The sequence below is a fragment of the Prenolepis imparis genome, unplaced genomic scaffold (assembly GCF_030444845.1).
Source record: "Prenolepis imparis isolate NDT839.2.m4 unplaced genomic scaffold, iyPreImpa1.0 SCAF_8, whole genome shotgun sequence".
Classification (NCBI taxonomy): Eukaryota; Metazoa; Arthropoda; class Insecta; order Hymenoptera; family Formicidae; genus Prenolepis; species Prenolepis imparis.
In genome coordinates, this window is record NW_028141166.1 from 714,746 (window position 1) to 730,968 (window position 16,223).

General features: G+C 32.1%; 2 protein-coding genes and 1 pseudogene across 2 annotated transcripts in view; all 3 read left to right on the forward strand.

Moving 5' to 3' along the window:
• LOC145939835 (antitrypsin-like) overlaps positions 1–1,372 on the forward strand; it is a 1,814-nt pseudogene extending 442 nt beyond the window's left edge.
• Positions 1–13,163, forward strand: part of LOC145939355 (multicopper oxidase 3-like) — a 174,480-nt gene extending 161,317 nt beyond the window's left edge. Inside the window, exon 8 of the mRNA XM_083043613.1 lies at positions 12,907–13,163. Coding sequence (XP_082899739.1) covers positions 12,907–13,158 — 252 coding nt within the window. The 3' untranslated portion in view covers positions 13,159–13,163. The remainder of the gene's footprint in view (positions 1–12,906) is intronic.
• Positions 13,164–15,612: 2,449 nt separating this feature from the next.
• Positions 15,613–16,223, forward strand: part of LOC145939356 (multicopper oxidase 3-like) — a 34,477-nt gene continuing 33,866 nt past the window's right edge. The window contains exon 1 of the mRNA XM_083043615.1: positions 15,613–15,819. Coding sequence (XP_082899741.1) covers positions 15,804–15,819 — 16 coding nt within the window. The 5' untranslated portion in view covers positions 15,613–15,803. The remainder of the gene's footprint in view (positions 15,820–16,223) is intronic.

Genomic DNA, 16,223 nt, shown 5'->3' on the forward strand with positions numbered 1-16,223 from the left:
AAGCAGTGGTATCAACGCAGAGTACTGTCACATTGTATATAAGAAATGCAGCATATGTTCAAAAGGAAGTTGATCTAGAAGGAAATTTTCTATCAATATGCATGAATATTTTTAAATCTTCGATTTCAAAAATAGATTTCAAAGACAACACACATGCTGCGAAAACTATTAACTCATGGATTCGTACAGCGACAAATTCTGAGATACACGACATAATATCTCCAAGTATGTTGCTCATATGTCTCACAAATAATTAACATTTAAATATAAAAAGTTATTGCTTTTATAAAAACATTTTTAATAATTAAATTTAATAATTAACTTTTTGTGAATAGGCGATATCGCTACAGATACACAAATTCTGTTGATAAATGCTATTTACTTTAAATGTAAATGGCTAAAAATGTTTAATGAACAGGATACAAAGCCACGTATCTTTCATGTTCGAAAAGAAAATCATATCATGTCTCAACAATGTTTAAAAGCGCGACATATTTTTATGGTGAAATTCCAGCTTTGCATGCACAATTTATTGAAATACCCTACTTGGTAAGTAATTATTATTTATAAAAAAACTTTCAAGAATAAAATTGAATAAAAATACAATATTACAGAATGAGGACATTGTAATGATAATATTATTGCCGTATGAAGAGGTAGAACTGAAGGATGTAGAAAAAAATTTTAATTGGGAAACATTGGTAAATGAACGCAGGATTTCTGACAATTTCGAATTATATTTACCTAAGTTTAAATTTGAAATTACTATTGATTTAAAAGATATTCTACATAAGGTAAGCTATTTGTGAAATATATTTTAAATTTATATGAAAGAGAAAATTCATAAATTTCAGAAATTAAAATTCTTGCAGATTAATTTGAAAACGATGTTCGAGGATAACGCGAATTTTATACGTATCTCAAAATTACCTCTAAAAGTGGGCAATGTGTTACAAAAAATTTTTATAGAGGTTGACGAACAAGGTTCGGAAGCTGCTGCTGTAACAGGTCTATTCAGTGAATAATAGAAAACCCTATGTTGATATTGTAAGCATTACAATAGAAAATTATTGATTGCAGTTGCTGAAACAAGATTGAAAAGAATGGCCATCTTACCAATGAAGTTTGTCGTAGATCGTCCATTCATGTTCGCAATCGAACATAAACCAACTAAACTCCCATTATTTTTGGGAAGCGTGCGTGAACTAAAGCCTGTTCCAGTAAAAGATGAATTATAAATTCTATTATATTCTTAAGTTTAAATTCTTATTATATTAAGTTTATTGAAAGTTTGTATTATACTATGCATGAAGATTATTTAATTTTTAAGATTTTATTATACTATGTATCTAGAGTTTATATACAGGGTGTCCGGTGGTTCGCGTTTCACCTGTCGTGGGCAGATTCCTGGGATCATTTGGAGACGTTCTTTCCTCAGCGAAAATGTCGAGGCACTAATAATTTTCGAGTTATATTCTCACAATGAAAACGGTCAGCGAATAAAAGTATAGCATAATCAACAAGACTATAAATAGTGTTAATTTTATATTTGATAGGATGATTAGAAAAAAAGTTTATATATCTACCGGACCATGTAGTTCCTATACCAATTAGTCATGAGTCTGCTGCCATTACGGATGACAGTGGTGTGTTTAAAAAATTAATAGAAGAATTGACTTCAACTTCGTGAGTGAAACTCAAACGTTGGTGATAACTATTAAAAGTCGTTAACATCTCATCCAATTTCGTAAAAGGCACTATGGCGAAAATGTCGGTCTACATATCTATAATAAACAGGAACGGTAAAACTCAACGAACTTATACAATGTGTCTCTAAGTCATCCATCACCATATCAGCTAAAATACCTTTTTACATTTTTAATAATTTCAATCGTTAATTATTGATATATTCTTCCAGTTTATTATCACTTGATAAGGACCACAACCACATGGTCGAAACGTCGTGATTTTCAAATAAATATATTTCTTGCTAGTTTGGTCGACTAAATTAGTTACCTTTTATTTCTTTGACTAGCGACTCAAAAGTATTTTAATTATGATATATTATATTATTAAATATATATATATTTATATACATATACATATACATATATAATATATATATTATAGAGAGGAAGATGGCCGCGGAGGTAGTGACAGGCGGAAAGTAGTGCTCCGTGTTGGGACGTGAAAAAGGTGGTTTGTTGGGTGAGATGGAGGAGAAGGAAATAAGAGACGGATAGAGGAATACAGGAGGAGTTGAGTGAGGTGATGGTGAGCGTGAGAACGGAGTAGAAAGGATTTTATGGAAGGTGGAATAATACGGAGTAACGGGAAGAAAGGACGAGGAGACGTGACGTGGCAGAGGAGATGAGAGAGAGGGCGCTGGACAGTAAGGAGAGGCTTAAGTGAGAGAAAGGATAGATGGAGAGGGCGCCACGGAGGTTGCGGCAAGTAGAGAGTGGTTCGAGCGGTTCAGATGGAGACGGCGAAGGAAGGTGGATACAGGAGTGGAAGTGGAAAGAGGGCGCCACCGGTATGATCGACACGTGCAGGGTCGATAGCGATCCAGCTGACAAATGTTTTGGAAGATTGGAAGAAGGTTAGAGAGCAGATGGAAAGTGAGAGATAATGGAGATTAAGAAGAAAGGACGCTGATAGAGCCGGAAGTGGAAAAGAGGAAGAGATCTGAAGAAAAGTTAAGAGACAGTAGAAGAGAGGATACGGTGTTGGAGAGAGAGAAAGTCGGAAGATGGAATGGATGAAGAGGGAGTGAGAGAGATAAAGGAGATGAGAGTGATAATGGAAAAGATGCTGAAGGTGATGGAGAAGAAGTCGGAGAGAGAGACTGAGGAGGAGGAAGGAGAAGAAGAGTAGACAAAAGGCTAGAGAGACTGGAGATGATGGAGAGGTTATGAAGGAAGAACGTGGAAGGGGATGAGAGATTGGAAGAGGAAAGGAAGAAAGAGAGGAAGGAGTGTAAAAAGAATGAGTCGGAGAGCGGAGAAGACAGGAGGTGGAGGGAAGCGGTAAGAGGAGAACGGATAAAAGAAGAGAAATGTGAGAAGAGGACGGAAGGGGGGGAGCGAAGAAGAAGACAGAGGAAGAATTGGAAGAGAGCGGACGGAAGATGACAGAGATGAAGCAGTGCAGCGGAGGGAAGAGAGAGAGGACAAAACGGAGGTAGAGGCATAAGAGCGGAATCGGAGGAAGCAGAAGGTTAAAAGAGAGAAGAGGAGAAAGGGGGGAGGTTTTAAGGGTAAGAGGGCATGGGAAAATGAAGGGGAAAAGGGAAGGAAGACTGGAAAGGGGGGTAGGGAAGGGTGGAGTAGAATGATTGTAAGATCGCCTAAGGCTAGGATACAGGGGAATGATGTATTTATGTGTGTGTTTATCCGAAGAAGTTTCTGTTGAGATGAGAGATGCAATGGAAGGAGGGAAAGGAAGGGACGCAGGAGAGGAGACAAGACAAGGCAAAGAGAGGCTGGAGGTGAAAAGAGAGGAACAGGAGAAATGGGAGAAGAAAGGAGGTGGAGCGGGGAGGAACGAGAATGAGGTTAATGGCTATGATATCCTGTGTGAAAGTATTGTATATGATAAAGGAAGAAAGGAGGATGTAAGGGGTTTGGAGCTTCCCTAAAAAGCTTCTAGGCAAACCTCTAGGGGAAGCCGAATAAATATGACTATGACTATATATATATTATATATATTATTTATATTTATATATATTTGTATATATTTATAAATATTTATTAATTTTTCGCTCTTTACTCCTTCTCGTTCTTACTTTCAATGACATTATAATATACATGCATATTGAGTGTGTTGCGATTCTTATCTATAAACAAAATAATGATCCATGTGGCAACAGCGCACGTGAAAATTATTTGAGAAATAATAACTGCTATTTTTTGCTCCACTATATCTACAACGCACGCACACATACGTACGAATCGTAGTCCAAGTTATACTCTTATATTAGACTTCTAATTCAAATTTGGAGGGTAACAGTGCTTTCTTTCGTGCGCCTCAATTCCAGGAAACCTTTTTATTCATACAAAATGTATATTTATTATAAATAAAGCACGTATTATGAGGAGTTGACAGCTCGTCTGCAATTCGAGACGTCATATCGAGATAAAAGGAGGTAACGAAAACTGTAATTTCATAATTATTTCTCATTTTTCATATGAAATCGAAGTTTGCTGAGATCATTGATGTATGTATTGCAATCGTATAGAGAAGGATTTTTAATTCTGTCAAATCAATGCGACGAGAGACTCAAAGAACGAAAATAATGCTTCGTCGGTAAGAAAACAGACGCGAGGGATCTCCTTAATGAAAAGAAATCGTACGATCATGAACCAAAATTAATTTGAAAATTCTTAAATTATTAAAAAATAAACATAAAATGATATAAAAAGGCCAACTAACGAGCAAATATCTAGATGTTGTTGAACGATTATTTATTAAATATTAACATTAAAGATATTTAAAATAAATTAACAAAAATAAAATTCAACCGTTTCGACTGTACGCAGTCTTCTTCAGTGTTGTCATTTAATATTTATGACAGTATAATTTCTGAACATTTTGATAATGCGAACGATTACATTGCTAAGATTTATTGACGTGTTGCGAATAGAGTAAGTTATAAAATTAAAGGTGGAAAACTCTTCTAATTCCATCGTTTAAAGGCGTGGAATTGTCCTAGTTCCCGATGGTATGTGTGATTCTCTATATGGAATGAACAACTCTTTATAAGCTAACCTTACATATTTTATATAAATTAAAATTAAAATTAAATTTCTTACTGTAATATATGCCCATAGATGAGTTTATGACCATCCGTGACATTGATTGTCTGTGACACATCTCACCTCCAACACAATCATGAGAAACAGCCACAAATTTATATTTATATACCATATGATATGTACAAGTTATTCTTTTCTTATTGACTATTTTGTTTTGTTTGTTTATTTCAAAGGTTAGCTATTTTATCCAGTATATCTGAATATGATTCGCTGAGTAACTCTGTGTCTTTTTTAAATTTATACCGTTTTTTTGTTCCTTTATGTGCAGCATTTCAGAAATCATTCTTTTATGATAATTTGTTTCGTAATCTAAAATTTTAACATTATCTCAATCAAAATTGTGTTGTTCTTTGATTCTATGTTCTGATATAACAGAGTGTCTCTTCGAATCCATTCTGATATTATTTTTATGTTCTTTTGTTCTAGTCTGTAATTGTCTCTTTGTTTGGCCAACGTATGTTGCATTACAGTCGTTGCAGTTAATCTTGTAAACTACACTGGAATTATGTGAATGTTGATTTTTGTCTTTATGGGTTTTTATAATTTTGTTCAGTTTGTTTAAACATCGAAAACCAATTATCACATTGGTTTTTTAAAATGAAGAGACAATCATTTCTGAGACATTATTAATATAAGGGATAACTAAAAGTTTTCTTGTTTCTTCTTCCTTTGTTGAGTTATTAGTGTGCGATGCTTTGTTTTTATGTCTGTTTAACATTCTCCCATTGGAAATGAGATGCGTAATTCGGTGATTAATTTTATTAAAAATCAAATCAAGAGGGTAACCATTGCTCAAAAGTATATCGGCAACCAATTCAAGGTTTTTGTTATAATATTGTGGATGTGATAAAAGCAAACACCTTTCTGTTAAGTTATAAATTATTCCAATTTTATGGCAATGAGGATGATTAGAAAAATATGATAATAATCTGTCTGAAAACGTATCTTTCTGATACCAGTCCATGTGAATTGTATTGTTATACGCTTTAATTGAGAGGTCTAGAAATTTTAACCAACGATCCCTCTCTTGTTCAACGGTAAATTTTAATCTATCTTGATAGTCATTAAATGCTTTAACAATTCTGTCAATGTCATTCGCTGGAGTAGTCAAAATTATATCATCAACATACCGATAATAAAATGTGAATCTTTTGTCTATACAACCAAAAATTGTCTCCTCTAGATCTTGCATGACTAGATCAGCTATTATCAGTGATAGTGGAGACCCCATAGGGGTTCCATAGGTTTGTTTATAAATTATGTTATTGAATATAAAATATGTCGACGTTAAAATAAACCTAATAATCTGTATGAATTCTGTCTGTGGTATCTTTGTAAATTTGTTTATGTAACTCATTTATTAATAAATAATCGTTCAACAACATCTAGATATTTGCTCGTTAGTTGGCCTTTTTATATCATTTTATGTTTATTTTTTAAGAAATACAAGAGCGCTACTAAATTGTACAATTGTGAATTGTTTAATACACGCTGGCCTTATAATGCGTCAATACAAATTTAAATATGAAAATCATCCTTTTAATTTTAATTTTTTACACAGAACCTTTGGAAGTAATATAGTACACTTATTAAAACTCTGGATAGATGCGAATTATACGTTGATCAGAATCAAATCTAAACTAAGATTTTTAATGACATGTAAAAACCGAGATATTGTTCCGACACACCTAAATAATTTTTGCAAAGTTAGATTTATACTGAATCATCATAGATCGCTCAAAAAACTAGATGGATTGATTTGCCATTTCAGGTCCAACATAATAAATATAGAAATTTTTGATCTACATAGACAAATTGAGTTTCTATACAAAAAAATTTTCAAGCTTACACAATCATTAACTGGCATGATACCTACATATATTTGGGGGAAAATATTTAGCCATCACATATCATCCTTTCAAAAATATCATGAAAAATTACAAATGACTCATAAAAAGAAATTCAATTGGTTAGTGAACAAAAAATTAGCTACCTATACAAACAACATAAAACCAATTAAGTTATATTGTAATTTACATAAAGAAACATCACAACCAGTCAATTTTTCACAAATACTTCCCATAACAACCACTAATGATACCATTAACATACACATAGAAGCAAAAAAATTTATTAAAGAAACAAACGTTCCTGTGTTATCAACTAACAAAAAATGGTTTATCAACCTTTCAAACAAAAACATTCCAACCAGGGTATCCAATCTACTGCAGTTAGGGAGTGATTTTGGCCTTCCCATTATTGATAAAAAAGAAGCGATCCATGAATTCGTTAAGGATATAGAGAGTAAACGTAACAACATAATTAACTTGACAACAATCCGCAATATTGCTATCCCGCAATTTTCAAAGTTTTTAAAAATCAATCATAAAAAAGACCAATTACATCATAAGCTACTTCTAATGGAAAAAGCAACGATCAAATTTTGTCATAACAACCCTAATATAATATTTACACGCGCTGACAAAGGCAACGTCACGGTGGCTATGAACAAACAGATTATGTCAATAAAGTTGAGAACCTCTTGAATGATAAAAACACATATTCAATTATTAAAAAAAAACTATGCTCAAAAATAGAAAAAGAACTGAATAACACATTGAAAATATGGACGAATAAAGGTTACATTAATAAAAAAGAATACTATAAATTATTCTCGAGCGATTCTTTCCTACCTAAAGCATATGGATTGCTGAAAATTCACAAGGAAAACACACCTTTCAGAATCATAGTTTCCTCAATCAACACAGCACTATATTCATTAGCGTCCTTCATACATAAAATATTACATTCCAGTCTTCCAACGGCAAAGAGTCACATTAACAGTAGTTTTGAAATGTGCAACAATCTCTCTGGAAAAAAGATCAATGATGATGAAGTAATGGTCTCGCTGGACGTGGTCTCACTTTTCACTAATGTCCCTGTGGATCTGGCAATTGAAAGTATTAACAAAAGATGGAGTTACATAAACAAATTTACGAAGATACCACAGACAGAATTCATACAGATTATTAGGTTTATTTTAACGTCGACATATTTTATATTCAATAATATAATTTATAAACAAACCTATGGAACCCCTATGGGGTCTCCACTATCACCGATAATAGCTGATCTAGTCATGCAAGATCTAGAGGAGACAATTTTTGGTTGTATAGACAAAAGATTCACATTTTATTATCAGTATATTGATGATATAATTTTGACTACTCCAGCGAATGACATTGACAGAATTGTTAAAGCATTTAATGACTATCATGATAGATTAAAATTTACCGCTGAACAAGAGAGGGATCGTTGGTTAAAATTTCTAGACCTCTCAATTAAAGCGTATAACAATACAATTCACATGGACTGGTATCAGAAAGATACGTTTTCAGACAGATTATTATCATATTTTTCTAATCATCCTCATTGCCATAAAATTGGAATAATTTATAACTTAGCAGACAGGTGTTTGCTTTTATCACATCCACAATATTATAACAAAAACCTTGAATTGGTTGCCGATATACTTTTGAGCAATGGTTACCCTCTTGATTTGATTTTTAATAAAATCAATCACCGAATTACGCATCTCATTTCCAATGGGAGAATGTTAAACAGACATAAAAACAAAGCATCGCACACTAATAACTCAACAAAGGAAGAAGAAACAAGAAAACTTTTAGTTATCCCTTATATTAATAATGTCTCAGAAATGATTGTCTCTTCATTTTAAAAAACCAATGTGATAATTGGTTTTCGATGTTTAAACAAACTGAACAAAATTATAAAAACCCATAAAGACAAAAATCAACATTCACATAATTCCAGTGTAGTTTACAAGATTAACTGCAACGACTGTAATGCAACATACGTTGGCCAAACAAAGAGACAATTACAGACTAGAACAAAAGAACATAAAAATAATATCAGAATGGATTCGAAGAGACACTCTGTTATATCAGAACATAGAATCAAAGAACAACACAATTTTGATTGAGATAATGTTAAAATTTTAGATTACGAAACAAATTATCATAAAAGAATGATTTCTGAAATGCTGCACATAAAGGAACAAAAAAACGGTATAAATTTAAAAAAAGACACAGAGTTACTCAGCGAATCATATTCAGATATACTGGATAAAATAGCTAACCTTTGAAATAAACAAACAAAACAAAATAGTCAATAAGAAAAGAATAACTTGTACATATCATATGGTATATAAATATAAATTTGTGGCTGTTTCTCATGATTGTGTTGGAGGTGAGATGTGTCACAGACAATCAATGTCACGGATGGTCATAAACTCATCTATGGGCATATATTACAGTAAGAAATTTAATTTTAATTTTAATTTATATAAAATATGTAAGGTTAGCTTATAAAGAGTTGTTCATTCCATATAGAGAATCACACATACCATCGGGAACTAGGACAATTCCACGCCTTTAAACGATGGAATTAGAAGAGTTTTCCACCTTTAATTTTTATAACTTACTCTATTCGCAACACGTCAATAAATCTTAGCAATGTAATCGTTCGCATTATCAAAATGTTCAGAAATTATACTGTCATAAATATTAAATGACAACACTGAAGAAGACTGCGTACAGTCGAAACGGTTGAATTTTATTTTTGTTAATTTATTTTAAATATCTTTAATGTTAATATTTAATAAATAATCGTTCAACAACATCTAGATATTTGCTCGTTAGTTGGCCTTTTTATATCATTTTATGTTTATTTTTTAATAATTTAAGAATTTTCAAATTAATTTTGGTTCATGATCGTACGATTTCTTTTCATTAAGGAGATCCCTCGCGTCTGTTTTCTTACCGACGAAGCATTATTTTCGTTCTTTGAGTCTCTCGTCGCATTGATTTGACAGAATTAAAAATCCTTCTCTATACGATTGCAATACATACATCAATGATCTCAGCAAACTTCGATTTCATATGAAAAATGAGAAATAATTATGAAATTACAGTTTTCGTTACCTCCTTTTATCTCGATATGACGTCTCGAATTGCAGACGAGCTGTCAACTCCTCATAATACGTGCTTTATTTATAATAAATATACATTTTGTATGAATAAAAAGGTTTCCTGGAATTGAGGCGCACGAAAGAAAGCTGTTACCCTCCAAATTTGAATTAGAAGTCTAATATAAGAGTATAACTTGGACTACGATTCGTACGTATGTGTGCGTGCGTTGTAGATATAGTGGAGCAAAAAATAGCAGTTATTATTTCTCAAATAATTTTCACGTGCGCTGTTGCCACATGGATCATTATTTTGTTTATAGATAAGAATCGCAACACACTCAATATGCATGTATATTATAATGTCATTGAAAGTAAGAACGAGAAGGAATAAAGAGCGAAAAATTAATAAATATTTATAAATATATACAAATATATATAAATATAAATAATATATATAATATATATATAGTCATAGTCATATTTATTCGGCTTCCCCTAGAGGTTTACCTAGAAGCTTTTTAGGGAAGCTCCAAACTCCTTACATCCTCCTTTCTTCCTTTATCATATACAATACTTTCACACAGGATATCATAGCCATTATCCTCATTCTCGTTCCTCCCCGCTCCACCTCCTTTCTTCTCCCATTTCTCCTGTTCCTCTCTTTTCACCTCCAGCCTCTCTTTCGAACGAAATTCAGTGAACCACTTGTGAACCATTCCATGCGACGAAGCAGAGTCCCCATAATACTTTTTTAGCTTTTCAGTTTCCTTAATGGTTTTTCCACGCAAAAAGTAATGTTTTATTAGTACACGAAATTCACTTTTTTCCATTTTAGCAAAAAACACAAACTTATCCGCTTTAGAACGCTGTCAAAAAATTTCTATTTGACAGATCTACTTGAAACTTGGTGTGTATACTTAAATAAGATGGTAAATATCAGAAATAAAATTAGATTGCGATTTGAGTGCCACATCTTGTAAAAGTCACTGACTTATCGAACTGCCCTCGTAGATTCATGAGTGCCAATCCATTTAAGCGGTTCTCCGAAGTTGTGCTTTGCAAATAAGTTTTCAAACATCTTAACATTGAAAATGATCTCTCATTTTCGCAAGTCGAGACGGGTAAAGTAGCAAAAATACGCAAAATGGTAAAAATATTTTCGCAAATAATTACACATATTTAAGGCATCCTCTACATTTTTTAATGGACGTTTCAACATTTCTACTCTTTTTTGCCAAATTTCATACTCATTCATTAATCCTTCTATGTTGCATTGCAAATCAGATTCATATGTTTTAAAAATATTTTCCAAGAGATGCAAATTATGCTGGTCTAAAGGCGAAGGTTCTAATAGAAACTGAAAACTGGATAAAAGCTCTTCATGACTGAGGAATCTTTCGTTCATTTGCATAATGGAATGGTCGAGAAAATTTATAAATATATTTGATTTGTAATAGGTTATCGGATTAGTTGATTTTTGGACAAGTCTGGGAAGTTTTATTTCTATTTCATGCTTTTCTGCATATGCATTAGCTTTTTCATATAAAATTTCGAATTCAACGTCGGCATTTTTTCGAATTTCGCTAACTCTTTGAGTTACAATTTTTGCATATGAAATCGCCTCGCATAAATCGATTTTAGGATTTTGTAAATATTTACAAAGATTACTTGAAAAATTAAAAACTCGATTAACTGTTAGAAGAGTTATTATAAATTCCATGCTTTTTATAGATGTTAACAAGCAAAATGCGGTAGAAGATGTCTCAGAACAGTTCCAAGTAGAACTTATTTTTTCCAATGTGATCAATATGTAATCAAAAAGCTCAAAAAAAATGGAGACGGAATCATGCCTTTCTGACCATCTTGTTGCGCACAGTTGTTTCAAATTAAAATGTGTAGATTTTCGGTTTAAATCAGCTTTGATTTGCTCTTGTAATAGCGAGTTTCGTTTCGGAGAATTAAAAAAGGAGCATATTTTGCTAATAATTCCCATGCAATGTTTAATTTCTTTCATTTTACAAGAATCAGAAATTGCTAAATTTAGAACATGTACTGTGCAGTGCACATACTTTGCCAAAGGATATTTGTTTAAAATATGCGTTTTAACTCCATTAAAATTTCCACTCATGGAAGCAGCTCTGTCATATCCCTGTCCTCGAATTTTCATTAGATCAAGGCCTAATTCCGTCACAGCTTTTAAAAGGCTATTAGCTAACCCTACTCCCGTTAAGTCGTGAATAGTGTAGAATTGTAAAAAAAGTTCTTCAATATGCATTGTTTGATTGTTAAATATTCGAACGCATAAAGACATTTGTTCTTGCGTCGCTATATCCGTAGTTTCATCCATTAAAACCGAAAAAATATATTTTATCTTCAAAATCAACTTTTTCAAAATAAGTGAATTGCAGATTTCAATTATTTTATTTTGTGTGACTTTAGAAGTGTACAAAATAGTTTTGTTTTGAGTTTGAAATAAGTGACACAATTCCTCATCGTCTCTAATCTTAAATCTTAAAAGTGCTCTAAAATTTCCGTCATTCTGTTCCGGATCTATTTGTGGATCAATTCTACCGTCATCTCGATGACCTCTTAAAGCTAAGCCCTGTCGTCCACAATGTAGAATTGTCTCTATTATCGGTTTGAAATATTTTCGATTTCTTTTTATTTCTTCTTTTCTTTGTTTATTAATTTGAATGGATACTGTTTCTTGTTTTTTTTTGACAACCAGGAAAGCAGATTTAGAATCAAGCAAGGCTTTCTTATGATACTGTAAATTCTGATGATATTTAAAGTTCTCAAGACTCTTTTTCCAATTGCGAAAAGGCTCTTTCACCAATTGTTTTAGATCTTGGCTTCCTTTTCCACCAGTGTCAGGCCCAAAAATAACACAATACTTGCAAAATGCTGCATCTTTTGCCTTAGAGTAAGAAAGCCATTTAAATTTATGAAGCCATGAGTATTGAAATCTTACATTACGCAACTGTGGATTTTTTGGAAAAATAAAATCTTGATTAGGAACATAAACATTGCTCAAAGCGTCCACCTTTCGAAATATATCCAGTTTTTTCCCAAGAAATACAGCTATATCGTTCTCTTCAGAAAATACCGAAACAGAAGCAGAGATTAAAGTTGATAGAGAGGGAGAAGACAAATAGGAAGCTGAAGTTGATGGAGAGGGAGAAGGCAAACAGGAAGCTGAAGTTGACGGAGAAGGAGAAGGAAAATCAGAAGTTGAAGATAAAGAGGACTCTGAAGCTAAATTTTCATTTTCTTTTGATTTTTTCTTTAAAAAATCGACAATCGTCGTATTTCGTTTCATTTTTTACACGACTTAGCCAATCGGCTGTCTAAAATGTGAATAAAAATGAGTTATATACTTTTTAAGAAGCTTTAATATCACAAACGGATATGCCGGAAAATAAATTTTGTAGCCACAAAAAAAATTTTTTTTTTGTTTGACTAACAATGAATAATGGATTTTCTACGAAGCCTTTAATGCTATCGGACGTACTACAACTTGCGCCTCTTCCCTTTCCGCGATCTTCTTTTCGTTGACGCGCTAGAGTATTAAACTGTATGGTAGGGATGGGAGCTGGGAGGCGTGTACAGAGCCAGAGTCGGAGAAAGCAAGCGCACAGAGTGGGAGAACGGACCCTTGAGAACTTGAGTCACGGGCGTTCGCGTCGATAGGCCTGTTTTTGTTTTTTTGCTTTTTTTTTACTTACATTTTTTTAACAGATTTAGCAAAACTAATTTCTTTTAATTTGCAAGGGGGAAGTTTTAACCCCCCCCCCCAGGATCCGCTAATGGTTGCTCTGCAGATTAAACATTTTAGTGACTTCCTCTTCTGAAATTTCTGACTTTTGTGAGCGTTTCATCAATTAATTCGTGGAAACTTGTGCCTTTTTGCATATATTTACTATGTGACCCATTTCGTTTTTAAAGTTTTTGCATTTGTATTTTGTGTACTTGCAATTAGAAAAATTATGATTAATATTATCATAACATTTGGGTTGATTTGCTGGTGAAGAAGTAAATTGTCAATTTGTCCGGATTCTAACGAGGCTAAGAATACGATTAAATCTAAAAAAACTATTTTCTCTGTGTATTCGCAGAAACTTGAATACGAGATAGTCTGGCCTAATGTAATGGCAAGCAAAAAATAGTTATGTAACAATATGATTCACAATCAGTCAAAAAAGTACTACAGTAAAAAGTATTAAAAAATTATAAAACTTTAAATGCTTATAACGCAGCTAATAATTATGATATAGAGTGCTTCAAAAATGAAAATGAACTTTGAAGTCTATATTTTGAGAAAATTTTAATGTTGATTACGTTGGATGATCAGTTTTACAATGACAGACATAGTGAGAACCTGCAGAATTGATTAATAAAAGGTCCAGTTTTTTAAGTTGCACGAAGTGAATCAGTTGACTCAAGTTAACTTAATGGGATAAAAAGCGCGTGAAAGTTCAAATTCTTCCTTTCCCTTCAAAATGCGCTTTAGCGGGACTCGATATAATAATTTTTCGCTGAGTTATGTGCTATCAATTTGAAAAAAAATAGGTTTTATAATGAAATACATTTTAAATCACAATTTATCATTTCAAAAAATATAAATGACCTTCAAATGATTTTGAAAAGCGTTATTCAGAAAAAAGTCAGTAGTGCCATCTTCTGTCACTCTTCAAATCAAACAATTTCTATCTTAAACATTTTGTTGTACAATCAAAAATAAAAAAGTTTTTGAGGGTGATCGATTAAAATTAGACATCCTGTATACATATTTTTCTGCTTGATTTGTTTAATTACCTAACTAAATATGTCGTTCAGTTACTTGATAATTACCAGATTTGACAAAATATTTAACCAGAGGAGAATTTTAATCCATTTGCAATCGTTCAAGCTAGCTTTTTTAACTCTTCCTGATGATATCTTTTGGGTGATACTGATCGCAGTATACAATATAACAAATACATATGTGCTTAAATGGGTGTTATATAGATATTATTCTCTCCTATTCTTTCTCTATAATTTTTTAAAATACTTTTTTAATGTTTCTTTAATACTTCTTTAATATTTTTTAAATATTTCGTTTCTTCTTATTTAGCAAGACGACAAAACGGTAAGCATTTTGTTTACGAGCAAAACATTTGGACAAATTTGCTTAAAGAAAGTGTTGTATTTAAAATAGTTACTTCAAAAAAATAACTCTGCACTATTCTTATAAAAAATGGCTTTTAATGAATTTGGCTGCAGTGAGCTGCAATGACAGAATGTTAGATTTGAGCCGCTATAACTCAAAAACTTCATTATTATTTTTTGTTGTGGCTATGGAGATTTTTTATCAGAACGATATAAAATACAAAATATCACAAGTACAGCCACATTGAAAGCCACTTTCCCATAAAAATAATGCGGAATTCTTTGAAAATACTTTTTCATATACTGATATATTCAAAAAGTTTAAATAATATTCAGAGATTTGCTGGTCATTTTATTTTACATGCTAACAAAACTAAATGTTATTTAAATAAATATTTTCTTCTTTAATATAGATAAGTAAATGCAAATTCTTTCGACTAACTTATTATCCGGGGACCTGAATGCATATGATTATTATGTCTGATTTATGTTAAATAGTATATAATATTTAATTTTTATTATGTAGCAATATTCATTAATAATATTAAAATTCTTCATTAATATGTAAAAAATTATAAATATATATAATTTTCTACAAAATAAAAATTAGATTTACAAGTTTCATTTTATATCCTATAATAAATTTTTACTTTTTAGTTTCACCAACTGGATCTCATCTACTCAGCTACGTTGCCAACATTTCATATCAAAATCCACCAGGACCTTTTATTTCACAGAATAAAGGATATCAATTTAAGTGTGGAAATCCTTCTGTGCCATTTACATGCACAGAGCCATGTACTTGCGCTCACGTTTATCACATCCCACTTGGAGCACTCGTGGATGTTATGATTTACGATGAAAGTATGTACCTAAAAAAGATATCAAAAATGTAAAAGTAAGATGCTAATATATTTTTCTCTTTACTTAAAATAGTTTTTCACAAAAATGAAATCTTTAGACAAAAAAATGAACTTTTTACAAAAATAAACTCATCAACCAAAATAAGTAATTCTTTATAAAAATTGTATTATTTAAAAAAAGAAATATAAATTAAGACCTGAAAAAACTGAAATCGTAAAAATATATATAACTGTTGAGGTATTTAAGAGACACGGCAGTGTCTTGCGCCAAATCCACGCGCAGCAACCGCGAGGCAGCCCGTGTATCTATACGCGAGTCGGACAGTTGAGAGTATCATAGATTTCATATACGCAATAACGGCTTAAACGATTGAGTTATTCTTACTACGTTCAATCGATAGATTG